The 26,167-nt window shown below is 39.9% G+C and overlaps 3 protein-coding genes and 3 non-coding genes across 6 annotated transcripts; 1 reads left to right on the forward strand and 5 right to left on the reverse strand.

Annotated features, from left to right (window-relative positions):
* Nucleotides 1-5,408: 5,408 nt before the first annotated feature.
* On the forward strand, nucleotides 5,409-8,835 carry b3gnt7 (UDP-GlcNAc:betaGal beta-1,3-N-acetylglucosaminyltransferase 7). The gene is made up of 2 exons (XM_058639442.1): nucleotides 5,409-5,667; nucleotides 6,834-8,835. Coding segments are annotated over exons 1-2 (1,251 nt in total). The 5' UTR covers nucleotides 5,409-5,665; the 3' UTR covers nucleotides 8,083-8,835.
* Nucleotides 8,836-12,292: 3,457 nt separating this feature from the next.
* Nucleotides 12,293-20,034, reverse strand: ncl (nucleolin). The gene is made up of 16 exons (XM_058638848.1): nucleotides 19,876-20,034; nucleotides 18,754-18,852; nucleotides 18,567-18,666; nucleotides 18,114-18,218; nucleotides 17,527-17,757; nucleotides 17,183-17,326; nucleotides 16,772-16,855; nucleotides 16,477-16,600; nucleotides 15,662-15,798; nucleotides 15,410-15,536; nucleotides 15,132-15,268; nucleotides 14,751-14,883; nucleotides 14,334-14,476; nucleotides 14,012-14,138; nucleotides 13,255-13,547; nucleotides 12,293-13,035 (listed from the first exon to the last, which is right to left on the reverse strand). The coding sequence occupies exons 1-16, from the start codon at nucleotides 19,891-19,893 to the stop codon at nucleotides 12,971-12,973; spliced, it is 2,067 nt and encodes a 688-aa protein (XP_058494831.1). The 5' UTR covers nucleotides 19,894-20,034; the 3' UTR covers nucleotides 12,293-12,970.
* LOC131466273 (small nucleolar RNA SNORA75) lies at nucleotides 14,568-14,701 on the reverse strand. Its single transcript, XR_009241404.1, has one exon. It is a non-coding gene; the product is annotated as a small nucleolar RNA SNORA75 (small nucleolar RNA).
* Nucleotides 16,151-16,287, reverse strand: LOC131466283 (small nucleolar RNA SNORA57). The gene has a single exon (XR_009241414.1). It is a non-coding gene; the product is annotated as a small nucleolar RNA SNORA57 (small nucleolar RNA).
* On the reverse strand, nucleotides 17,858-17,994 carry LOC131466282 (small nucleolar RNA SNORA57). The gene has a single exon (XR_009241413.1). It is a non-coding gene; the product is annotated as a small nucleolar RNA SNORA57 (small nucleolar RNA).
* A 2,802-nt stretch (nucleotides 20,035-22,836) lies between the features above and the next one.
* nppc (natriuretic peptide C) lies at nucleotides 22,837-25,689 on the reverse strand. The gene is made up of 3 exons (XM_058638859.1): nucleotides 25,471-25,689; nucleotides 24,389-24,682; nucleotides 22,837-23,320 (listed from the first exon to the last, which is right to left on the reverse strand). Exons 1-2 carry the CDS (start codon nucleotides 25,561-25,563, stop codon nucleotides 24,410-24,412), a joined length of 366 nt encoding a protein of 121 aa, XP_058494842.1. The 5' UTR covers nucleotides 25,564-25,689; the 3' UTR covers nucleotides 22,837-23,320; nucleotides 24,389-24,409.
* Between the last annotated feature and the right edge of the window lie 478 nt (nucleotides 25,690-26,167).

The raw sequence follows: 26,167 nt of genomic DNA on the forward strand, positions 1-26,167 counted from the left end.
CCAGATTACATCACAGCAATTTCAAAACTTTACAATTTACTGGCATACAGTGCTCTTTTATGACGGGAAAACTATAGGATTCTATAATGATTAACTCTTCAGTATCTTACACTTGCTCTTTGGACGTTTGCTGGCGTAAATTGAAGCAAGATTGACTTATATATAATATAATATAATATAATATAATATAATATAATATAATATAATATAATATAATATAATATAATATAATATAATATAATATAATATAATATAATATAATATAAAATAATATGATATGATATGATATGATATGATATGATATGATATGATATGATATAATATAAAATAATATAATATAATATAATATAATATAATATAATATAATATAATATAATATGATATGATATAATATAATATAATATAATATAATATAATATAATATAATATACCATATGCAAGATATAAGAAGTGTTGCATACAATGCTTTGCCCATCTCCGTCTACACAAATCCATACAAATGAGAATTCAGAATAACAAAAATGTCTAATTTGTTTATGTGCCAGAGAAGAAACAGGTTTAAAAAACCTTCTTCTTCTTCTTCTTCTTGTCTTATTCTTCCTCAAGTTCACGGTTATGTAGAAGTGTGAGTAACTTGATGATATTTTTATGGGTAACATGTTTGCAAATAGCTGCCTGTTGACTATATATCTATATAAATATCAGTGGGTGCATCACTATGGTACAATATCAGTCAGTGCAAATTTAATGTTGCAGAAACAAAGACGTCAGAGATCCTGTGTTCGCAAAGTTCACTTCTCCTCTGTCTTGTATAAAGTCCCTTAAATTGATACTTAAGCAAAAGTACAAGTATCTGACCACAAAATGTAGAAGGTAGATGTTGATCTCACCTTTTTATAATATTACTGAAGTAAAAGTCTTGACATTTACTGTACTTAAGTATCAACAGTTGTTTTCTACTGAGGAGTGAGGCGTTAGGATTGAGCCATGGTAGCTCAGTGGTAGGGTGAGTTGTCTTTCAACTGGAAGGTTGTGGGTTAAAGGAATACTTCACTGATTTGCATTTAGCTTTGTATTACTAGAATAGGGGTAGTATATTTGAAAAAGTGGGCTTCCCAACCTCAGTTTCCACTGAGTCGCTACAAATATAAATAACAAAGTAAAGTACAGCTACACGAATGTCATACTTAAGTTTACTTTACTGGTTGTCCTTACTGGCCGTTGCCTCTTTTAGACATCAGTGACAAACCTTTCAAGCCAAGGTCAAGATGAGTGACTGCAGTGTCCGTCAACACTTTGCTCATCTGCAGCAATCACAGACCTAGAATCCACAGAGAGGAACAAAAAAAAAATCAAAACGGGAAAAAACACCGCCAGCAGGCAACAGGATGCACATGGGCCTGAGAAGGATGACCGGCTGGATCCAGGAAATGGAGAGAGAAGGAGAGGAAGAAGAGATTGTTGAATTGCAGCTGTGTGTGCAAACTGAAAAATCCCTGTTTTTAAGCCTAGAGACATTTTGTTGTTCTTTCCCCAGATCATAAAGAGGAGGAATAGCACAGTTTGCCACAGCACCGGGTTAAGAGTGTGGCTGTGGTGGTGACAGCTGTGCAATCAGTGTCTCAGTCATCACCAAGTCCTTTTTTCAAGTTAGAGAGCTGAAGAGAAAAAATCTAAATCGATGACTGAAGAGAAAACACAACTCGTGGTTCATGACATGACTTTCTTTTGGCTTCCAATAACTGTAGGCAAAAGTTCTATAACCCTTTCCGAATGATAAAGGATTAATATGTCACTTATGGGCAATTAAACATCCTTGGAATAGAATAGAATAGAATAGAAGCACAGTGACACAGCACACTCACTGACATCAGAAGGTTACTGCACAACTATGCCAATATCAGTGAGACGTGAAACACCAAATCCAAAATTAATCTTCTGTTGTATAAGACCAGTGGTTTCCAGTGCCTCTCACTCTCTGAAAGTGGTTATTTTAAAGGACTGATGTCAAATAAAATGTTACGATTAAGGTTGCAGAAACAGTGAATCTCTTTTGAGTTATAAATGGGGGGGGGGGGGGAGAAACCAAAAGAATGTATTTCGTTTTGGATCTGCAATTTCCCACCTATATTCACATTACATATGTATTTATTTTCAGATTCTACTTTATTTTATTGAAATTATAGACATATAATCTATGAATGGTCCACATGACTTCTACGGTTCCTGGACTACAAACTGAAGGGTGCATTTAATCTCTTTTACGAGCCCATTCAGTTTGACTCTCTTCACTTTCAGTTTGACTCTCTTCACTTTAACAACCTGAGTTTGAACAAAGTGTACTGTAAATATTTTTGTGCTCTACAGTCGAAATAACAGACGACACTGCTGCGTCAATACAATACCACGGTTATTTTTGTAAAACAAAAATAGATAAGGGAGTGCTTTTGTTTTGATGTGTTTTGATCGTTGTTTAGAAATCACACATGTATTGTCACTGTATCCTGTCCCTGCAAACACTGTTTCCTTCATATCTTGGCATGCAGTAGGATTCATGCTTCTGCTGGAAGTGGGAGTTTGACGAGCACGTGTGATTTGACTGCGCATCACATGCAGTGTTACAATGTAACAAAGTACAAATACGAAAGAAATTCACACATCTGTACTTTACTTTATTTTCTTTTACTCCACTACATTTCCTCTAACTATCTTTGTTACTCGTTACTACCAAATTAAATCAGAAGAAGAAGAGTTGGTAATGGTCTGTATTTATATAGAGAGCTTTTCTTGTCTTGATGAGTTGCTTTACACGACAGTTTTTGCCATTCACCCATTCACAGGCTTCAACATGGGATTAAAGGTCGGTTTCACCCATTTTTTCCCCACTTGGTCAAATGAAGAATAAACTTAAAAATCATTATGATGCTGCTGTGTTTACTTCCTTTGACCAAATTTGACCTTTTTTTTCAGATCTTTTACTCATAAAACTTGACAGAATCACAGTAAAGAGCAGTGCAGGGCTTTTATTTTCTTTGAAGGAAGTGATGTTGTCGCCGACTTTTTGTCAAATGTATTTTTTTTTTTTTTTTCAATCCCAACTTCCTCTGTTGTTGTGGGAATGACACATGTATCTCAGAGCCACTGTAATATAAATACAATAACACATTTATCTCTGGAAATGAATGAAAAACTGTATTCTTTTGTGGGGGTGAAGTGGCTCTTTAAGTGTCTTGCTGAAGGGCACATATAGAGTAGCAGAGCCAGGAATTTAACTCACAACCTTCCAGTTGAAAGACACCCGATGACTGAGTTACCATGGCTCAATCCTTACTCCTCACTAACCCTAAAATCAGTGATTTTAGCTTGAGCTGCTGATCTGAACCCCCTTTTAGGTACTTTACACAAGACTGATCACTAACTTGTGTTAAAGTAACTCTGGGGTTTCAAATGTTATCATGTAGGATCAATAACGAGGGATGAAATTAAACATGCACAGTATTGTAACTGTTGGGTTATTGGGCTTTACATTTACATGACATTATATAATTTTTATCTTTGTTATTTACATCGCTATGATTTTACATTATTATTCACATCATCTTACTTACATTTAAAAAAAGAAGCGCAGAGGGAGGAGAATATCAGAGCAGTATTTACAGAGTTTAACTCCGAGCTTAAGCAACCCGCAGGTCATGTTGATTTAGGATTTATATTGAATAAAATGTTTTGGTCAATGAGAAAGATGGAATCCAGCAAAACTGCAAGGAAGCTAAGTGTTAGCTGCTCAAATCTGCTGCTATGTCACTTGTTGATATTTAGCATTTTCCTCTCATTTTACTGTATGTGCCTGATATTATGCATAATGTGTTAATTTACTCTCCTTGCAGTCATAACCATCATTTATTTACTTGTTCATTATCTACTAGATTTTGTTTTACATTTCTATTTCTACATTCTATTTCTCTTCAGTTTATTCTTCATGGTTTTTCACTTTAGGATTTATGGCTTTTTCTTTTTTGTTATGTCCTGAACAATACACATACTGTATTGTGGGTTGTAAAAATCAAAAATGGTTCATTAACAACAGGGCAACAGGGAATAAAATAAAATCATTTAGTAAAAAAAAAAAAAAAGTCCCGTGTCAGTGTGTGGAGCCACTCCTACCATGCATTTAGGAGCCAGACCAGATCCAGATCCAGAGCCGGATGGATCATTAAGTATCACGGAGAGTCTCACACATGCCCTGAACTTGTAAGAATAACTTCAATGCTGTGACATTTCGGTGCTAAACCCAAACAAACACTTTTTGAAAATGAGAAGCCATCTTAAACAGGGTGAGGGCTCCAGCCTCTTTAAGATGGATTATTATGTATGTTAAAGAATCAAGAAGTCCACGGCCAGCATTCGTCTCAAATATAAATAATAATATTAATCATCATGCAACTCAAACATACTCTACAGCCAAATAACAATGCACTATAACTGACAAAGCAAAGCAAAGCCTGTAAACCACGGAATAAGCAGAACAAAATGACCCACGAATGAGTTTCAACAGCAGCTTTTTTGTCCTTCGGGCTGTCTCACGGTTTAGTTCAACCATGGAGAATAAATGCAAAGTGACACTCGTGTCACCTGAACCATTGTCCTCCCTTCGTCCACACTCCTGTCCAAAAGAGACCAGAAGCCACATTCTCACAGGGTAAGACACACACACAAATTTGTCTCTCTATGGTTGTGAGGACATTCAATGCACTGCTCAGTCCTTTTATGTAACTTTAACCATCTCAACTCGTTGAGTTTATTTATTTCATTCACATTCAGAAAGCAATTTAATATAAACACAAAGTTGTCCAAATCTTGAATGAAAAGGAGCAGAAAGAAGAATAATCTTATTTATTCTGTCCCTTTATACCAAGTAATCAATTTGCATAGTATATAACTATACAGAATAAAATATACAGTAGATAAAATACAACAAGTAAATAAAATAGCCATTGTCCAACACAGCTACAACTACATCCCTAACATATACTAACCACTAATAACCAATGCCTAATTCTCTCTCTCTATCTCTCTGGTTGTGTGTACATAGTATTCCTAATGTTGTGGGGACACATTCTGGGGACAAAAATCAAGTTTTAGGTGAAGACATGTTTTAAAATTAGGCTGAGGTTAAGGTTAGGGGTCAAGGTTAGGGTGAGGATTAGGATTAGACGAGTGCTAGTTATGGTTAAGGTTTAAGGAGTAAGTCTCCAGGAAATGAATGCAAGTCAATGCAGTGTCCTCTGGAGACATGTAAACCAGCGTGTGTGTGTGTGTTTGTTAGTGAGGGAGGGAGAGAGAGAGAGAGAGAGAGAGAGAGAGAGAGAGAGAGAGAGAGAGAGTGTTTAAAAGCGGGACACAGGGAGGGAGAGGTCTGTGCTCAGGTCCTCAGGAGCAGCAGCATCACCACCACCACCACCAAGACAACTCCACCGTCTGCTCCAAAGCTGTTTTCATGGAAAGGATTATTATTTTTATCTTTTTGGGCTAAAAAAAAGTCAAAAAGTCAAGCAAAAAAAACAAAACCCGAAACAACACTCTCTTCTGGTTTGCTCCACATTTTTTTAAAAGAAACCTCAAAGTAACAACGCTCACAACGTCCGTGGACAGAAAGTCAGAGAAAATGTAAGTACAATCTTTTCATGACGTTGATTTATGGAGGACACACGACTATAAATGTAGATAATTGTGGTTGTAATTCTGGTTTTACAACATTCCAAGCTTTCATTTTAATATACATTTAATATTCAAGGAGTTGTACGTTTTACGTTATTACTTACTCTTTTTTTTTTTAATCGAAGTGAATTCGCTTTAGCTTGTTTTAGTTTTTACTACGAGAGGAACCGAGTGTTTCAGAGGGAGAGAGGGGGCCTGTACTTCCCCCCTCGGGAGTGTCTCGGGGTCGTGACTGTGACGAGCCCCGGCATGACACGATGGAAATGTGAGCATTTTGAAGTGCAAGTGTTTGACTTCACTTTACCCCTACATTCCAGCTCTTCCTTCAGAAGTGACAGTGGGCAAATAGCAAAGTGATAAGTGCTGCTTTATCTGGCCGTGGTTGTGTGTATGTCTGTGAACGACGTGTTGAACAACTAATTGTCTTCTTGTTTGTGTTATCCCTTATCCACAAGACATGGCTTTAATAATATTTTTTTTAAAACAAAAAAAACCCATAACCATAGGACTTCACCTACAGGGAACGTTTTCTTTCTCTTTTTTTTATTCTTACTTACATTGCTTAATTTCATAAAATTTAGAATGAATGATTTTGAAACTAGTATGCATTTATTGCTGTTATTTTATTTATCCCGGAAGAAACATGAACATTCAATGGTATTTCAAAAAGTTATCAGCCCAACCCAAGAAATGTCACAAGAGAAACGTTGTGCTTGCATAATTTTTCCATATCAGTCACCTTTAACATCAATTCACTTGGTTCCACCGATGATCAAGTGTGACTGTCCCTTGTTGGGAGGTTAACATCCTGAGGGTCCCCACAAACAACAGCATGGGTTATTTCAGTTTGGGGAACGGTGCATGCAGTAACTCATCACAGCCACACATCTGCTCTTGTCACCTCACTGTCCTTTAAGATTATTACTTTGATATAAAACGTAGCAGTTGTGCCCCCAAATAAGTTACCCATTTTGTTTCCATATGAGGCTGATACCTTTTCGAAGTATCCAAGTACATTGCATTGTGTGAATCATCATCAGTTATGTTTTTTTTGTGTGTGTGTGTGTTGTAAGATTTATTTCTGACTGACATCTGTGATCCATGTCTTCCCCCAGGTTCAACAACAGAGATCGGTGGAGGGTGTACAAGAAGGTGAGTGTCATGTTCTTCCTGGCTGTGGTGGCACTGACTGTTGTCCAGAGAGGGAGTATCAACATGGTGGTCCCATTCGAACTCCAGAGACAGGCTCGCATGGACAACTCGGTAGGAGTCGAGCCTGCAGCTGTAATGGAAGAAAAAACGTTCCTGGGGTTAAAAGGTTTTTGGAAGACCAATAAACAACAACCACACCCGAAAGTATTGCCGAGCATACATGAGGCCACATTCACAGCGAACAGCAGTCCCAGAACCTGGGACATAACCAGCTCCAACTGCAGTGCGAACCTCAACCTCTCCAGCCAGGACTGGTTCAAGGGCCTGGAGGACAATTTTAAGCAGTTCTTGCTTTATCGACACTGTCGTTTCTTCCCCATGCTTTTCAACCACCCAGACAGGTGTAGTGGGGAGATATATTTGCTCATGGTAATCAAATCAGTGGCCACCCAACATGACCGCAGGGAAGTCATCCGAAAAACCTGGGGTAAAGAGCGGGTGGTGGATGGCAAGAGGATAAAGACCCTCTTCCTCCTTGGCACGTCGTCTAGTAAGGAAGAGAAAGCGAACCATCAGAAGCTTGTGGAGTTTGAGAACTACATCTATGGGGATATCCTCCAATGGGATTTTTTGGATAGCTTCTTCAACCTCACACTAAAAGAGACTCACTTCCTCAAATGGTTCCACATCTACTGTCCCAGTGTGCGCTACGTCTTCAAGGGGGACGATGATGTGTTTGTCAGCGTGGACAACATCATTGAATACCTTGAAAACACCAACCCTAACAAGGACATGTTTGTGGGGGATGTGATGTTCAAGGCTAAGCCTATTCGCAAAAAAGAAAACAAGTACTACATACCCCCAGCTCTATATAACAAGACACTATACCCCCCATATGCAGGTGGAGGGGGTTTTCTGATGGATGGGAGCCTTGTGAAACGGCTTTACTGGGTTGCCGAGACCCTGGAGCTCTACCCCATCGACGATGTCTTTTTGGGCATGTGTTTGGAGATCCTTCATATCACTCCGATAAAGCATGAGGCCTTTAAGACGTTTGGCCTAGTGAAAAATAAGACCAGTAAATTGAACCGAGAACCTTGTTTCTTTAAGAGCATGATAGTGGTGCACAAGCTGCTCCCATCAGAGCTCATGCGCATGTGGAATCTGGTAAACAGTGACCTGGTTTGCACACATAAAGTGGAGATCCGATAGTTGAACAAGGACACCAGATGAGGACTGAGCTACATTTCTGTGGCCGTCAAGAGGATGCACAGCACAGTGCATGATAGTCGAAAGACAATCTTCCGAGTAAATGCACATACACGTACAATATTTGAATTCCTTTTTCTGGGGGTAACTTTCTCAAAAGTCATAAATGATGTAGTTTTTGAAAGTTTGCATCTCTGTTGGCATATTGAAAAAGAACTCACTGTCAGCATGCAGGCTCCGACAACTCTCCCTACCTCTGTGACTTGGTAAAAGAACTCTTAAATGTTACGATGGGTGACTTTTTCTTCTGAAATAAATCATGATAACATTTCCTGAATATCATATCACCTTTTTTTAACACAGAGGTCCTTGTTTGGACTGAGACTGACTTGATCCGTACTTATACCACTCTTACCATAGGCTACTTCTGTGGAAACCCTTGAAACAATTGTGTCAACTCGCTAACATGTATGTGCTGACTCTCTACGGATTTGAACATGCTGATATACTTGACATGAATTTGGTAGTTTTTGCAAAGACACACTGTGAACTAAACTGTTGCTGGTACGGTACGAGCATATGACATGTTAATTTAATTGCTCCAGATAAAAGGTGGCACATGTGGGGGGTTCTTTGTGTTTAATTTAAGCATATTAATTGTTGAGGGCGTAGTGGGATTTTAGGTGATGTAAATACATGTAAAAATCAAAGTGTACATACACTGTCATTTGTTAATAAAAGTTTTTTTTGACAAAACAGTTGTCTTTGAAAATCTGTGTGTCTGAAACTTCCATTATGACGAATAGGGTTCTTTATAAAAGACTTCTGAACCATAGTGTTGACAGAAAATGTATTGTACTAGAGTGAAACGTTAAGGAACTTTTCTTTATTGATATTATTGTGTATAGAAAATTGTGTTGTATTTATGATCAAAAAGCAGCTGCTGACTTGGTGTCAAATTTCACATTGTTTATGTTAAGTATCCCTGGTGGTTTTTTTGAGCATGACTGTTGAGGCTGCTAGTGTCACTTAACAGTGAAGATTCAAGTTGCATCATAAAACCAAAAACCTTACTGTTGTTTTTTTCCGCAATCTCCACAACCAGGTCAAAGACAAGAAAGCCGCACGGAAACAGAATCTTGTCTGTATTGTGTTTCACGAGGGGCACACTCGCAAATACAGAGGCAAAGCTTAAGAAGGGTAATCTCTTTCAACGGCCCTCTTTGTTGAACACAATGTACAGTGAAACAGAGTGAAATCTCTCAAAAATGAGTCGCGTTATCTCTGCTTTTGTGCACCGGTGTGGTTTTCTGCGACATAACGTGACAGAGAAAGATACACGTCGGTGGGAGGCCGTTCGCAATCCAGAACATGTGAACACCCATTTTGAGTACACAGGTGTAACTAATGACATCGTTAGGTGTTCTGCCCTGGTTGATTAATAACACCTGTGTTTTAACTGCTATCTCACACTCACTGGTTGATTTTGATTACGTACACCTACGGACACCTAGCCCATCTGCTTCAAGGTCTGATGTGTTCTGTGATCTCCCAGCATACCTTGACTGTAACAAGTGGTTATTTGAGGTGCTGTACGTGGCATCAACAAGGCATTCAAAGATAAAAAATAAATCTCCGTAGATCAGCAGTTTTCTGAAATAAACCAGATGGTCTGGCACCAACAACCATTCCACAAGATTTCAATTGTTCTCCTACAGTTCCACACAAACGACATAAAGACTGTAATGCTGCTGATAGAGAAAATGAGTTTTGAACAACCTGACCAGATAGTGTGTAATGTCGGTATCAGCCAACAGTGAGTGTTGCTTAGTGATTTTTGCTTATATTGTAGAGGAACTGATATGAAGGTTCAACCAGTGCTGATAACACATTTATTTAAGCTTCGTCACCGCTCACTTTTTCGTTTAAGTTATTCATCAAAGGCCATACCGTAGCCGATGTGGTAACTTTTCACGCCTTCAATGTGTGCAGAGCGCTGCTGCTCGGCTTTTAACTGGAACCCAGAGGCATGAGCACATTTCTCCTGTACTTCCCACACTTCTCTGGCTCCCTGTGTGTGTTAGAATTGATTTTAAAATTGTTTTAGTTGTAAATAAATGCCTGAACACCATAAGTTCTCTGTCGGGCCCAATGGTCGGCTGACCACGTGACCTTGGTTGTCCTAATTTCCCCCTGAAGTCAAGGTGTTGTGTCAGTGTGCGTTTCTTTCTACATTACCCTCAAAAAATGAAGGTTTTAAAAGACACGTTGAGGGGTAATATAACCTTAATGGCAGGAAGTATTTTATTGGTCATTGTGTTGGATCACAAGTGTATGGGACATGGGATCATTACTCATTTAAAAAAGGCAGTGATAATAAAATACTGCTCACAATCAGGTTTGTCATTGAAGTTTAATATTAATGAGTGAGCTGTGCACACTCAGGCTCGCAGCCAAAGTGACGTAAACAAGGAAGCTGTAGCTTTGTAGCTGAAAGAACTGCCTTGCCAACTACAAACAAATTGTTTCCACCGTTTGGTCTGCCTGTTTATTGACACTAATTAGAGGAAGCTTTTGATGTCAGAATGGCCAGTAGATTTGAAAGAGACAGTTTCACGTCAGCCTTTGATTTTCCACAACAATTAAAACTATTTTAAAGTCTTAAATTTAGCCCTTATCTAGATGTTGAGCTGTATACGTGACTAAGATGTCGCCACAGCAAGGATTACACGTGCACCCCTTCGCAGAACTGAGAGAGTCCACAACACCGCTAGTGATTACAACTCGGCTAAATCTACGTACAAGCAGCAATGCAGGACGCATGAAACAGTAGGCAGTGTTGTAACAAACAAGGTAGACATTTACCTAGATATCAACTTAACTTCTTTCTACCACAAATGCCAAATTCACATACTTTTAAGGACCCATGGGGACCCTGATAGTGGAAAACAGGTCAGAGAAACGTGATACAATATCTGTGCAAATAGACACCACAACCTTGACAAATATCAATTGGGAGGATCATTTTAGATTGGTTTAAACTCAATTATTATGCCCTTTTTAGACCAGCCAATAAACATATAAGAAAGGTATCAGTGTCTGCCCTCTTATCTTTCCAATGCTAATATTTGACTCTAACAAATAGAGCGAATCAGTTGTTGACCTCCAATCACAACTCACTAAATCCTCTCATATTATGCTTAAAAATATGGATTTTCAAAGAGCTATTATTAATTATAAGGTTACTGGTGGCACGTCTTGGCTCGGTAAGATATCAAAGACCTCATGTTTGACCCCGTCTATAAACCTGTGTATAATTCAGATTACATATTGTAACATCAATATATTCATATGCAATGCATTTTAAAAAGGAAAAAGAAAATAGACGTCAGAAAAGACAGCTGCCATAGTGTCACAAGAAAAGCTAGCATGACCTCTGTTACTGCTCATGGCAGAGAGCAACAGATCCCTAAATAGAGGCTTTTAGTGGTGCCATCATCAGCACCTCCTGTCCATGCAACATCAGGAACAAAGGTTTCCGTTGAGTTGGAGTCCTTGAGATAACAGCGTACAGGCGTCAGCTAACCGTGTCACTGACAAGAGACACCTACTCCCTCTCAGCAAAAGCTCACATTTACCAGTAGGACACCGGGAAGCTTTAAAATAAACTTTTCTGATATCAAGCCATGAAGTTTTCATTAGCCTCTCAGCGATGCAAATTTTTTTTGCAATCATGAACAAAGAAATTGAAAGGTTAAAGAATGGTTGAAACTTCACAAGGTGCGTTCTGTTCTACTATACAGATGGACATGTAAAATAAAATAGTTGGGATACTGAAAGATAGAACCGCCAAGGAATCCTGCATTCATCAAAAGACTGATATAAGTGAGCAGTTCCACACTGACAAGATCAAAAGATAGTTAAGCCTGCCATCTAGTGGACAACTCGCAGCGTTTTGATTCCTTCCATGGCATAAGATTTAGTCCCCATTTTATTTTTAGGCTTATAGACATCTGTCACCTGCGTTTCATGACCGTCTGATACAATTAAATAGTCACAAATTGGACCCTACAAATGTATTTTTTTAGCTGTAACCTGAGTGGAAACTGCAAATATTCTGATCAAAGGCAGGAATGATGAACATTAACCTATGGCATCATGTTTGAACTCTATTCACTTCTTCACATTAATAAACGCAATGAGAGCTGGTATATAAAAATCACCACCTACACAGTTTTATTCAATCACATGAAAAGCTTTCATTCTCAGATGGGAAAAAAAATTAGTCAATGCACTACAAATATCTCATGTCACTATTTTATGTTACATAGATGTAGCCATTCGTCCTTTGATAGACACAGTCCGTGCCCCGCCAACGTGATATGAACATAAGCCATATTCTTATCATCAAACTATCAAAATATTCTTTGCACATTACAGTAAAACTTGGCAACTCAACAGAACTAAATGATAATAAAAACAAAAAAACATAAAGGATACAGGTGTATTGTTTTTTACAAAAGGTAAAATTAAATCATACAAACTGTTTAAATTTACACAATGTATCTGACAAAGACGCACATTTTTTTTCCCACTGCAAACTTGTTGCCAGGCCCCGTTCCGTTTTACTCCTTAAGAAAAAGTAAGCTACCAAGGGCAAAAGGGTGCAGGTTTGCATTTGAGACAGTCTGTACTCACACGTAGTACTTAAGTTGAAAAGGTCAAAAGTACCATTCTGGCACACAAGCGTGGGGGAAGGTTGAAGGATCTAAATAAAGGGCTAAAATGCCCATTAACAGTTAAATATTTATCAACGACGCTTTCCGGAATGTCCAAAAGCTCTGAATTGGTGAAACCAGAGTCCATTGAAAATGTAGAACAGAAGAATGATTTAGTCATCAAACTTGATTTTCTTCCCCTGGGGTTTGGCTCCAAATCCGCCTCCACCTCTTCCGCCTAAAATGAAAGCGACAAGTTAAACAGCCAGAAGAACAAAGCATGCATACAATGATAACTTAGCTCTGGTAAAATGAAGATTTGTAGGACTATGCTGTTATTCCTTTTGTTACATGTTCTAAAAATCGTTTTACAGAAAACTTAACATCTTAGTGCCATGCAACAGTTTTATCAATTTCAATGTAAAATTTGAAAATTCCAAAATGAATCTCCCTTTACCTCCAAAGCCACGTCCACCTCCGCGACCACCACCACCACGGCCGCCAAATCCGCCACGACCTCTTCCTCCTCCTCCGCGACCACCACCAAATCCTCCAAATCCACCACCGCGGCCTCCTCTTCCACCTCCGCGGCCGCCAAATCCACCACCGCCTCTGCCTCCACGGAAACCGCCTTCACCCTTAGGCTTGGCGTAGTCCAGGGTCACTTTGCTACCATCGATCTCACCTTCCTCCATTGCCTCCTTGGCTGCTTTGCAGTCATCCTCGTTGTCAAAGTCCACAAAGCCAAAGCTGTGGAGCAAAACAGTAACCGGTGAGATGATGTTTGAAACACTCAACCTACAGCAATTGGTTTATAAGCTTCTTTTTTTCACCCCAGACATGGACTCCAAACGCACAACAAATGAAGTGAGGCATTCACAACAGTAGGTGGATTGCTTGAGGATTCAGGTGTGGCACTTGAGCATGCAGGAAGCAAGACACTTGCCCATTCATTCACAGTGGATACTGTGTTCTCACATGAGCTCACTTGGACATTAAATGCAGATCAGGAGAGTATGTTTGAAAGCAGCTATTACGTACTACACTGCTTTGGTTCCACATCGAACATGAGCAACTTCCACTGAGGAAGCTGCCTATTTAACTGAGAGTCTATGCTACTTCTCATGCAAATCCATACAGTCATTTGTGGACAGAGCAGTGCTCACCAGAAGAGTGAGCTGCCCGAAAAAGAATATTCAAATTTTCAGACTTACCCTTTAGATGAGCCGGTGTCCCTGTCTGTGACTATCCTGGCTCCCACAGCACCCTCAAATGAGTCTTTAAGAGTCTGGTCTGATGTGTCCTCAGAAAGACCCTTAACAAACAGGGTTTTTGTTGGACCTAAACAGAAGAGGTCATTAAAAATCTATAAATTACTTTATTACACAAGTTGAGGTCACTTGCAGACCAGATCAGCACTTGACTATCTTTGAATCATCACAAAATTTAAGGAAATTATGTTCGTCTCTGACCAAGTCAAGATGGAATACAATATTCAAAATAGAAAATATTTTTGGGTCCAGTTTAATGACCTACCAGAGTTTCCTCTTCCTCCATCTCTGTTTCCACTGTTCTGGCTGAACTCCAGTCGGATTGTGCGGCCTTCAATTTCTGTGTTGTTGAGGTTGTCCAAAGCATCCTTAGCATCATCTGTGGTCTCAAACTCTACAAATGCAAAACTAAACACAGAAGTATATATTGGAATAGAGTGGGCATCTTTTATTACCACTAAACATACCAACAGTGAATATTAATGTAAAACACACTTCTAGTTGTTGCACAGCAGACATATGCAACACCCATAGGAGGCTTGGGTGAGCTTATTCTGACTGTGCACTGACTCTGCTTCTCGTGCGAATCCATGCAGAATCATGGGTAAGATTAAGAGGAGCTCATGAGAAGGTGCAACAGTCGATGACAAAGATGGAGGCAAAACACCGTTTTAACACCTACCCTTTGGGTCTGCCATCCCTCTGTGGAACCCTTATGGACACAGCCTTCTCAAATGTGGATTGCAGGGCTTCCTCTGTGGCACTGAAGGACAGATTATTCACGACCAGCGTTTTACTGGCTGCTCCCATTGCTCCTGCCGAGAAGGGGGGATATTTAGAACTACCATTCTATACTTTAGAATTGACATTACAAAATAATTGTGCACCACATTCAGGTTTCAACACTAGATAAAAATGGTCCATCCTTGCACAATCATGCATAGTCTTTTAATGTTTAAAAGAAAACAACCAGCCATTTGTTAACCAACACAGATGGAGTTCTAAACTACATCAAACCTAAGTTCTCAGTAGCAAAACCTCCTTTACTGTCCGAAGAGCTTACCTCCCACCTTGGCACCCTTCTGACTCTTATCACCAACATAATCAACCATGATGGACCGCCCTTGTACATCTGCTCCCTGTGCCTCCTCCAGCATCTTATCGGCTTCTGCCTCCGATTTGAATTCAATGTAAGCAATGCTGTTGAAGAAGGAAAGATCAGTCACGTATGAAAAATACTGAATTTATCAGGTTTGAATATTAGGAAGAAGAAAAAAAATCCATCAAGGTCAGCTTGCAGTGGTACCACCTGAACTAATTAAGTAAATGTTGCATTCTTACCCTCTGTTTGAGCCGTTCTGGCCTTGCGGCAACCGGACATCAACTGCATCTTCAAAGACTTCCTTTAGGTCATCAACCGTGGCAGAGAAGGGAAGGTTTTTCACAAAGAGTGTCCTGGCGTCCCTCTCTGTAGGACAAATAATAACTTTCAATCACCTGGGAAACTTTACAACTTTAAAAAAGGAGATATACTCTTTATTTTTTTACATTTAAATAAAAAGTTGTACAAAATAAACAACTGCAGTCAATCACCTTTCTTGCCCTCCTGTGAGGTCTCTTTGCTGCGGGCCCTATCCATCTTCAACTCCTGGCCCATGACCTTTTTGCCATTGAGCTCCAGTGCCTTCTGCATGTCCTCCTCAGTTGAAAACTCCACATAGCCAAATTTTCTGTTGAGGTAAAGAATGGAGGTCCAATTACACATTTGTAGGAAAGGACATGAGTCGTTTCATGTACACGCTTCATTTTAAAACTTATTTTGAACCAACGGCCAACTAATAAAATAACTATAATAGCCCATTAGTGTACATGAGGTTTGAACGGTGTTCATGTTTGCCTACATTGAATGACATGAGTGGGTATTTTCCCCTTTTGTTTGTGTTAATAATAGTACTAGTGTTCAATCTGAATAAATGCTCATCATTGCTAGTCAGATACAAAAATGCCTTTCAATTAAAATCTCCTTAGTTATCCGAATAAAATATCTTCAAAATAACCATCCCACACAGACATTAGAAGCAAGAATGTCACAGCGATTGAGGATAGAACCAGCAGACAAAAAACACACTGGTACCGAAGACATAGCACTGCATTCACTTTACCTCCGTACATACCACACATGAGTACTTAACAACTTCATGCATGCCAAGAAATGGAGGGTGTATAAACATGAAAGTTGAGAAACTGACTTCTGTTGGACCAGTAGGGCTAGGTTAATGAGCATATTTATCTGTCCCAGTTTGACTAAATCTATGCTCCGTGTATTCATTCTGAATAAACAGAAATAATAAAAAATTCCAAACTCGTCAGTTGCAGTTCTGATTGTTTCTTTTCTAAGTATCACTTACTTGGTTCCTCCTAACCGGACATCAGCAACCTCTAGGTCGTTCTTGGTGAAGAATTTCCTCAGGGCTGATTTGATTTCATCAAAATCTTTGTTGAAGTTCAAGTTCCCAACAAATAGACAGAACCCTAAAAAACAGGAGTAGGTTAAGTACCAATCTGCTTATTTGTAGAACCTTGAATACTACAATTGTTAAGATTCAGAATAAAAAGGTGACATCACACATCAGTATTAAGTCCCTTGTTTGTCATCATAAAGTGCAAAAATTTGGATTGGAAGGTCAGTGTGTTTATTCTTACCTTCACCTTCTGCCTTTGCCTTTTTGGCAGGTGGTGTATCCTTTTTGCCATCTGCCTTCCTCTTTCCAGGTGTCACAGGGGCATCTGCAATGACAAAAACAAGTTTGAGACATGTCTGAAGTAGTGCTGGGCAGTATGAGCAAAAATGATCACAGTTTCAGAGTATACAACAGTATTTTAATGCATGAGTGCATCCTCTGGTGAAAGAGGGGAGTGTGCGCTCATGAGAGAGGAAGTGAGAGTTGAGTGGTTTTTTTTTGTTTTTTACTTAAATATGATAAATTCATATAAAAAATGTAAATGTTGGTTTTCAGGACAAATGGGTATACCACCCAGCACTGACTCATACAAACTCATTCATTTATTGTAGGCAAGTAATAGCTTATGGCCAAAATCAGTTTTCCTTCTCACCCTCTTCTTCCTCATCATCCTCCTCCTCCTCATCATCTTCGTCGTCATCATCCTCCTCAGACTCCTCCTTGGCCTTGACCATGCCGGCTTTTTTTGCCTTAGTGGCTGCTGGAGCGGGGGCGGTGTCCATCTCCTCTTCAGAATCTGAAAAAGGGCCATATAGTCAAACTTTCTGAGGGACACTACAACAAAAATTGACCCTTTGACAACCTGCATCAGACACAAATGAGTGACATCAAACGTTGTCAGTATTAAGTCCCTTGTTGATCATCACATAGCAACAACTTTAAATCCTGGCAACTTCATGTTTACATAAGCGTTAAAAATAAGATGTTGGCCCTAACCATCTTCATCCTCTTCCTCATCATCAGAAGCCTCCTTTGCGGGCTTAGCCTTTGCGGCTGGCTTTGCAGCTGGTTTGGCTGGAGTAGCCTTCTTGGGGGGTGGGGCCTCCTCTTCAGATTCATCATCTTCCTCCTCAGAGGACTCCTTTGCAGGTTTAGCCTTCACTGGGGGTTTAGCAGCAGCCTTGGCTCCTTTTTTGGGTGGTGGGGCCTCTTCTTCCGATTCATCATCTAGACAATTTATAAAACGAAATTGTGAATGAAAAGCTTTTCGGATACGAACCATCCCCTTGAGGTAAAATCTCCTTAGATTCCACACAACCATTAGAACCAATGTCACAGCGATTGAGGATAGAACCAGTAGACAAAAAACACACTGGTACCGAAGACATGGCGCTGCATTCACTTTTCCTCCGCACATACCACACATGAGTACTTAACAACTTCATGTATGTCAAGAAATGGAGGGTGCATCATCATATACTTTATGATATAGAAAGATAGAGAAATTTACTTAATGCAAACTTCTGTTAGACCAGAAAAAGGCTAGGTTTGTAATGAGCAAAATAATCTGTGTACGGTTATACCATCATCGTCATCTGATTCCTCTGCCTTTGCAGGGGGTGCCTTGGCTGGTGTTGCTTTTGCAGGAGTCTTCTTTGGTGGTGGGGCCTCCTCTTCAGACTCCTCCTCTGTACAAGTGAAATTCACAAGACTTAATACATGCACAATTGTTACAGTGGTGGGTGGTATTTGGAGAGTATATTTAACCCACACCATAAGTCAATGCATGAATACAATGCTACATTTTAGCTAATTCGGGGGTCCGAACTTCAAAGTTCACCATCACTTGAGGCTTTGTTTACTAAGCAAACAAACAGTGGTGTTCTTTCTTGTGTACAGGGGCAACCACAGGACTTGGAAAGGGGGAGGGGTGAGCAGAGGGGTTTCTCCATTTGGTAAGTAGTCCCATCTTTAAATACCACTTAGCATGACCGTTACATTCAGTTAAATTAGCCAAGTCAAATTTCATTACTTACCAGAGTCATCATCTTCACTTTCTGCTTTTTTGACAACAGTGCCATTTTTAGCAGCTGCTTTAGCTGGTGTGGCTTTCTTCACCGCTTTAGGAGGAGGGGCCTAAAGAAAGACATGCATTAGTTGATGACTTGCCATCTTACATTGAATGTACAGAATTACCAAATTCTTGAAGTGAAAAAAAAGCACCTCTTCCTCCTCACTGCTGCCCTCTTCGCTGGATTCCTCATCCACTTCTTTGGGTGGTGGGGGGGCCTTTTTCTTCTGGGCCGCTTGCTTGTTTGCTGCCTGCAAAAAAAATAAAAATAGTGAATTACTAAAGCAATTAATTGTTAAATGTGGGAAAGCACATCATTAACTTCAGTGCCGTCAGAAAATCTAATCCAGACATGCTGCTTCACCACGTTTGCCGACATGGGGGTAGGGTCTATACCATGTGCCAATTATAAGAAAACACAACTTCCATTTCAATAATAATTTTAAAAGATAATATATGACTAGCATATTTAAATGCATTTCACATGAACCGCATTCAGGTGAAGATGCATCTATATGAATGGCGGTGTCGTTTCCGATGTTTGCCTCGTGTGTCACTCGGAGCAGGCGCACAACCCACGTGGAGCGCAGGAGGTGGGGAAGCTAACGTGTTAGCTACATTGCCGTTAAATGTGGAACTTTTCATACGCACGTCGCGTGACGACGACTTAAAAACACAGCGTCTGGAGCGAATTATTAAACGGCAGGTGCACACGGAAACGTCGTGAATAGTTATCAGTTCTCCAACAAAGGGGACGGACAACGGTTTCGGTTCTGCATGTACGTCGCAAACCACCATGCTAACATCTTACCAGCTACACCGTGTTTATCAATGTGCTAGAAAAAAATCTGGTTTCCCGGGCGTTATTTGTCACCTGTCGGCGTTTGTTTTATTCACATTACGCCGAGCATCTCAAAGCTCCATTATTTAATCGAGAGCGCGCATGAATGCCATTTTGTTTGGCGTTAGCAGGCCAGACAACCATCTTTAGAAGCAAACATGGCCGCTCTCGGCAGCAAAGAAATAATCCCCCTCCACGCTGCATCCACAATACATATACTTACTGTAACGATGTCGTTATTTAATACAAAGCAAAACACGTAAACTACAACGTGCGATTTTACACCGTTGGCAGTTTTTTTCCTCCCCATATATGCAGTAACTTTTTTGTGGAGGCCTCGCGGCTTAATTTTGACGACGACTGTACACCTTCGTCACCAAATACACGCAATTTTTTCCCCCAAAAAAACCCACATAATTATATCTTGTCTTACCTTTGCTAACTTCACCATGGTGCTGTTGTGTGTTTCGGGGAAACACGCTGGATTGTACGATAGTAGACAAGTAAGGAAATGGCTAACGCATACACGTGTTTCAACCAACACGATGGAACATAGGACAGGAAAGACAGACGGGGTGAAGACGCGCTTCTAACTCTCCTACTCTGCGCGTTCGCGCGGACCCGCCCACATGACTGTGTCGCCCAATCACAGGTTAGAACATTTGCAGCGTGACCGCGCCTCGCCTTCGCACACAGGGGGCGTCAACAGACGAGCACATGAACCGACGCTTAAACACACATTAGGTGATTTAAATCATTGTTTCATTCTGTTGCATTTTACGACATTAAATTCCCTTTAACTATTCAATTTTAACCTTAAATATTTAGAGTTATATGTGCTGTTTGGCTCGTTCAGGGCATATAGTAGGGTCTTTATGTCCCATCATGCAGCTGTTTGTATGAACCACGTGGTATGGGCCAGTTGCCATCAACGATCCACCACATGTGTACCCTGGACCACGTGCTGCTGGTACATGTACATTTAAAACAGTTGTTACCGTTAATTTCAATTGTCTGGATCTTTTAATGAATTGCTTCCAATAGACTGCTGCATATATATATATTTGTATATATTTGTATATATTTGAGAAAAACACACTTAAATCTCTGGTGATAACTGCATTCATTGCCTAATATTTTTTTGATTATCAATCAAACATTTTTTATAAAAATATAACATAATCCGATTTCAGGAGAAAATAATCAAAAGGTTAATCAATAATGGAAATGATCATTAACTGCAGCCCTACTCCAATTTACTAAGTTACTAAGTTGTGCACATGACACACATGTGGCAAAAGTGTGAAATAGAAAGGAATGGGTCCTCCTCAACAATGTGTTTGAATTGTATTAATTTGTTGTATTAACAGCAGGGATGTGACGCAACTGTCAAATGTGTATACTTACTTTTATTTTAGAGTCAGTTTTAAAAACAGGAGCCTACTTCTATAAGCTTCAATGCAGGACTTTTGTCTTGTAGTATCTGCACTGTTACTAAAGCAAGATTGTATAATCTGCCATTGATGAAAATAAAGGCTAAACCACACAGATATTAAAGTCTAAATATCAGTGTGGTTGGTCTATCTGTCTGTCTGTCTGTCTGTCTGGGTAAAAAGCAAGCTATTGCAGTCACTCAGTTAATTCCCAGGGGAAATGAGCAGCATATTTGAGTAATTAACCCTCAACACCACACAGAGGCAGCATTGCATTTTACATCCCTCACTTATTTCACAAAGCTCTGGGCTTAGACATTCACTCCATGTCTCTCTTTCATTGTATACTGGAGTCTCACAGCGACACACTGTGTCTAAGCCAATAAGCAGTTTATTGTCTGGATGTTGTTAATATTAGTTAAGGGTTGCTTACTGTGCATTATTGCTCACTGTTGCATGCTGGGTCATTTAAATCTGTCCAACCTGCGTCCAAAAATGCTTCTGAGCACTTTATGCATCCAGTGCATTCAATTTAGTAATGTTACAATATAAGTATTTCAGATGTGGCTGAAGATGTTCACTTTCATCTTTTTGAACGGTGTTTAAATGTTATCTATCTTTGTATGTAATAAACTTGATACAAATGTAACTAATATAAACCTTCACAGGTACAAACATGGAGCAGTGGGGCTGATTTTTTGTGTGCTGTGGATAAAATTTCAGTTGCTCATCGTCAGTAAACACTCATTGGTCATTTCATTAGGTACACTTGTTCCGCTTCAATTGTTAACCTAGTATCTAAGGAGGGTAAAAATGTGATTTAAGGGACTTTAAGTGTTATGGTGCTAGACTGGCTGATTCTGAGTATTTCAGACACTGCCGATTAACCATCGTGTTTACAGAGAATGGACAGTTCTCTCTTGTCTTAATGCCAAAGGTCAGACTAATTAATAAAGACAACAATAATTCAAATGACTACTCATTACAGCCAGGGTATGCTGGGGTGGAAATCCTGCATGCCTTTGTGTGATAAAGTGGACAATATGTGCTTCTTGCATGAGCTTTAAAGATGCTTTTGGCCATGTTTAACAGGTGTTTTTGTTTGTTTAGTTTTTTTTAATAATAGCCCATGTTGCTGTCATGCTTTTCAAATATTTCTGTGATCTAATGTGGCCTCTATTGTTTCAGTCACAGCAAGTACTCGTTAGTACTTGTTTTCTTGTTTTCCATCATGTGTGTGAGTAAAATGTTTTTTCAGGTCTTGTTTAGTTCACCGCTAAACAAGGAATAAGCATGCTAATTACAGAAATTAACCCCTTTTTTACTGTAAAATGTTGTGGATAAAGTGGCACTGTACTTTTCACTGCTATATCACTTCAACAAAACCTGAAAACACGGTGTATCCAAAGTAATAGATTCATCTCTTCTGGTTCTAGGGAAAACGCACATCTTGAACACGTCTCCCTTTGAGCTTCTGGCCCTATGATTCCTTACTACATAAGGTGACAGCTCAATTCTATAAAAAGGTCACAATCAAATGTACAGGTATAATGTGGTGTCTCACTTTCATTTGCATTATTCATCTTTGAATATACCTCTGTTTTCAGATTTGTCTTGAAACTTTATATAATTCATAAAGCTCCAACTCTCTGAGGTTCAGGTCAAATATAGAAAACTACAAATGAACTTCCAAACCTGAACATATATGAGATTCATAATAATAAACCCTGAGTATACAGTAGATGGTCCTGTTCAAAATGGAATCTCTTAATTTGGAACTGTGAACTGAATTTAAGGCAAAGCTTTTGCCAACAATGCGTTTTTTTTTCACCATAAAGGACATGCTGCGTGAGTGCAATTTACCAGAGTCACAGAAACATAAAACTCCAAGAAGTTGCATGTAAGTGCACATGGAAAGTTCTTTTTATCATTTTTGAGAACATTTTACAACTATTGGAGACAAAAGAAAAAAGTTACAAACAGAATTGACCTGCAGTTTGCGTTCATTTTCAAAATGTTACATAAATAAAACTCATATTTATAAATATCTCTTTTTTATAAACATATAAATAGTTTTTTAAAACATAAATACATTTATGCAGGGGAAGATGAAGTACGTGAATGTACAACAGCAGCAACAATATACAGCTTTGCAGTTTGTAGTTTTTACACCGTTGCCTGCAATCTTGTCATATGCATCTGCGTTTGGACCATTCTGTGTGGTATACATACATGTATATATGTATATATACTGAATATTTATTATATATATTTATATGAGGGTTTTGTAGCACTGTCATCTCAGTCTTTGCTAATGCTGGTCGTGTTGACTTTCGTACCGAAAATCCGTCTCTTGGTTGAATTCTACTTTGTTTTTTGTTTTTTTCCCCCCAGCATTTGAGAACAAATTGAACCATTTGTTGTCCACAACTATTGTCCAGAAATCTAGGGAAAAGAGAAGGAAAAGGGGGAAAGGTAGTGTTAGACTGGGCTGTAATAAAACAACATGAACATAATTCAGTTTTTAATTTTGTCTGCTCAGCCTCTCATCCATCTGAGTATCAAGATTAGTGAAAAATGTTTCCCCCTGATTTTTCACCCCCGACAAACACATGCAAAACAAAGTCTGTCACTTTAATGGTGTCGACCAATGAAAAATGCACTCACACTCATTGAAGTTTACACACAAAATCACACTCCCCCCCATCAGGATTTTACTGTTTCTCACGACCACAAAAAAGGCCTTGAGCATCAGGACTAACTGTGCGTCACCTACAGCTTCCTCATTACTTTATGCATCCCACAGTCTCTTTGTTGGTTTTTGTTGAGATCACTTGGATAAAGAGAACAAAGTTTCCCAGAAAGGCCCTGGCCCTCCACGGGGTGCTGTGTTTTCAAGTGTGCGTAAATGTGTGTGGGTTTGCCTGTCCACTTCCTCCCTCTGACTCTCCCTGTCCTCTGTTTTAAATGGGATGTATCCTTGCAGTTTCCTATATGAAGCAGATGGGTCCATTCATGATGATGAAGTGTAATAATATGAGAGTGGACTTCCTTAACATCCACTGGGCTGTTAGTCTAAGTGGGATTTCCAGCTGTCTTAAAGGGGGTTCCTGTCCAAGGAGGAACCCCCCCCCCCCCCCTCCTCCCTACCCATCCCAGCCCTGATTGATCTAATCATATAAACTCTTAGGATAATGTGGTGTCAGTCAGTCAGTCAGACAGCTGAGGTCAATGACATTAATGTCCTGCTCTGCTTAATGTGAATTCTTTAATCAAGCTGACCTTTCACCCATGACTGTAAGGATCCAACCATATATGGTCATCACCTGCTGAACTGTACAGTGGTAACACTATAAAGTCTAAACTCTTCTTTTTCTTCTCTTTTATTTTCTAAATCACTTCAGACTACAAGTGACTACACGTGTTTCTTTTCTTTTCCTTCCCCCCTCTGCCATTCATCCTTCTACGTCATCCTCACACATTTGCTCCACAATGATCGCGATCTGAACTCACCATCACAGCGCTGTTCCAGCCCTAGCAGCCCATGCCGCTGATGGTCCCTATCCTGTCCATCTTGTGTCCGAAGCAGCCACTCCGCGACGTGGAGCTACCTTTCTTGCTCCCCGATTTGTGTCTCCTCGGTGCGGGTTGGTCGTTAAGCAGGCGAGCCCACATCCCCCTGGCGCGAGTGTCTAAGCGTAAATCTCGCAGTAACCGTAACCGAGAGCGCACAGCATCCAACCGCCTCTCCCTCTCCTCCGACTCCAGAAACTCCGCCAGCTCCTCGCCCAGCAAACTTCTAAGAGACTGGAACACAGATGGGAGACAATTCATTAAAAAAAAAGCAAGGCAGCCTGCGGTGCGCAGATCCACGCGTGTCGTGTTCGAGCTGAACAGTTTGTGTGAAGTTTTGATATTTACGCGCGTTTAAACGCTGCGCGCATCAGTCAAATGATTGGAAAATAACCACACGAACTCACTCTCGTCATGATGTTTATTCGGTTTAAATGTGAAAATTCATCCTTAACCTTTTTCCAGTAATGAGATCGGGCTCTCACTGTCACTACGTGTATAAATCATCTGCCTTCATGAAAGAGCCACAGTAAGACAGGTGTCTGTCCGCTCTTTCCTCTGGTGTGAACGCGATGGCATCTGGTCATATAAGTCCAATTACAACAGTTTTGCTTTGTTTAAGCATCTGTGTCGATTCTAAGGTTTACCTTTAGCTCGTTTTATTTGATTTTGACACTCACTTGGACAAATTAATTCCAAAAAAAAAAACCCAAAATAAACAGACTAAATGAAATCTGATGTAGTTCCTCTACTGTATGTTGTCCAAAACTAATTTTAAAAGGGCTTGGATCTGGTTTCCCCCCTGGAGAGTCTGCCTGGATGAAACATCACTAAAACACTGTGTTTGGATAAATTAGTTTGTAAGTTTTACATTAAGGGAGTGGAAATAATAATACAAAGGTGAATTATGACGCGTAAAACCAACAATCCTGTGCGTCGGAGCCACAGAACAGTGAATGTGAAGCTTGAGGTTTTTGTTTTTTTTTTTCAATTTTAAGGATAAAAAAACGACTCATTCTTACCTTCTGCTGCGCCTGAGATAAAGGTTTTGCCCCCATCCTTACTGAAAGCAGGGTGACCATAAGTCCACAAGCTACCAAATATGATAGGTTCATTCTGACAGGTCTTGTATTCTCTAAGTGATTCCTTTGCGCTGAAGTTCAGAAAGAGGGACGGTAGCAGCAGCCAATCAGTCAGCTGTTCCACACAGAAGGCTTCAGTCCGTCCTTTACTCCAAAGCTTTTCAAGTGCTCCTCTAACTGAGTATTAGTCCTCGCCGCTTTATAGCCAGCCCATAGTGATGTCATGACAACCTGCGTAATGGTCCTCCTTCCTCGCCAACTGCCTGTTTTCTCTACCTGCTTCTGAGCACGTCATCCTAGGGTTTAATTAAATGATACAAGCTTCGGTCATCGAGGCTTTGGAGGGAGCTATCAGAACGCGTCGTGTGTGTGTGTTTTTTTAAATTTTCAACTTTCAGACCTTTGGCTGAGACGCAGCGGCTGAAATCGAAGGTGGTTTCAAAGGCTGCGCGTTAAGAGCTGAAGAGCGACTTTGGCAGAGGAATGACTTCAGGGATGCCAACCGAAAGCCCTGCGAAACATCTTAACAAGACTAACACTCTGCTGGGCGAGTGAGAACGACATGTTTCCCTGATAGTGAAAATTCAAATTGTGCAGCTGGAATGATATAATTTGACATATTTTCAAAGATGTACTG

The sequence above is a fragment of the Solea solea genome, chromosome 9 (assembly GCF_958295425.1).
Source record: "Solea solea chromosome 9, fSolSol10.1, whole genome shotgun sequence".
In the NCBI taxonomy this organism is placed as follows: Eukaryota; Metazoa; Chordata; class Actinopteri; order Pleuronectiformes; family Soleidae; genus Solea; species Solea solea.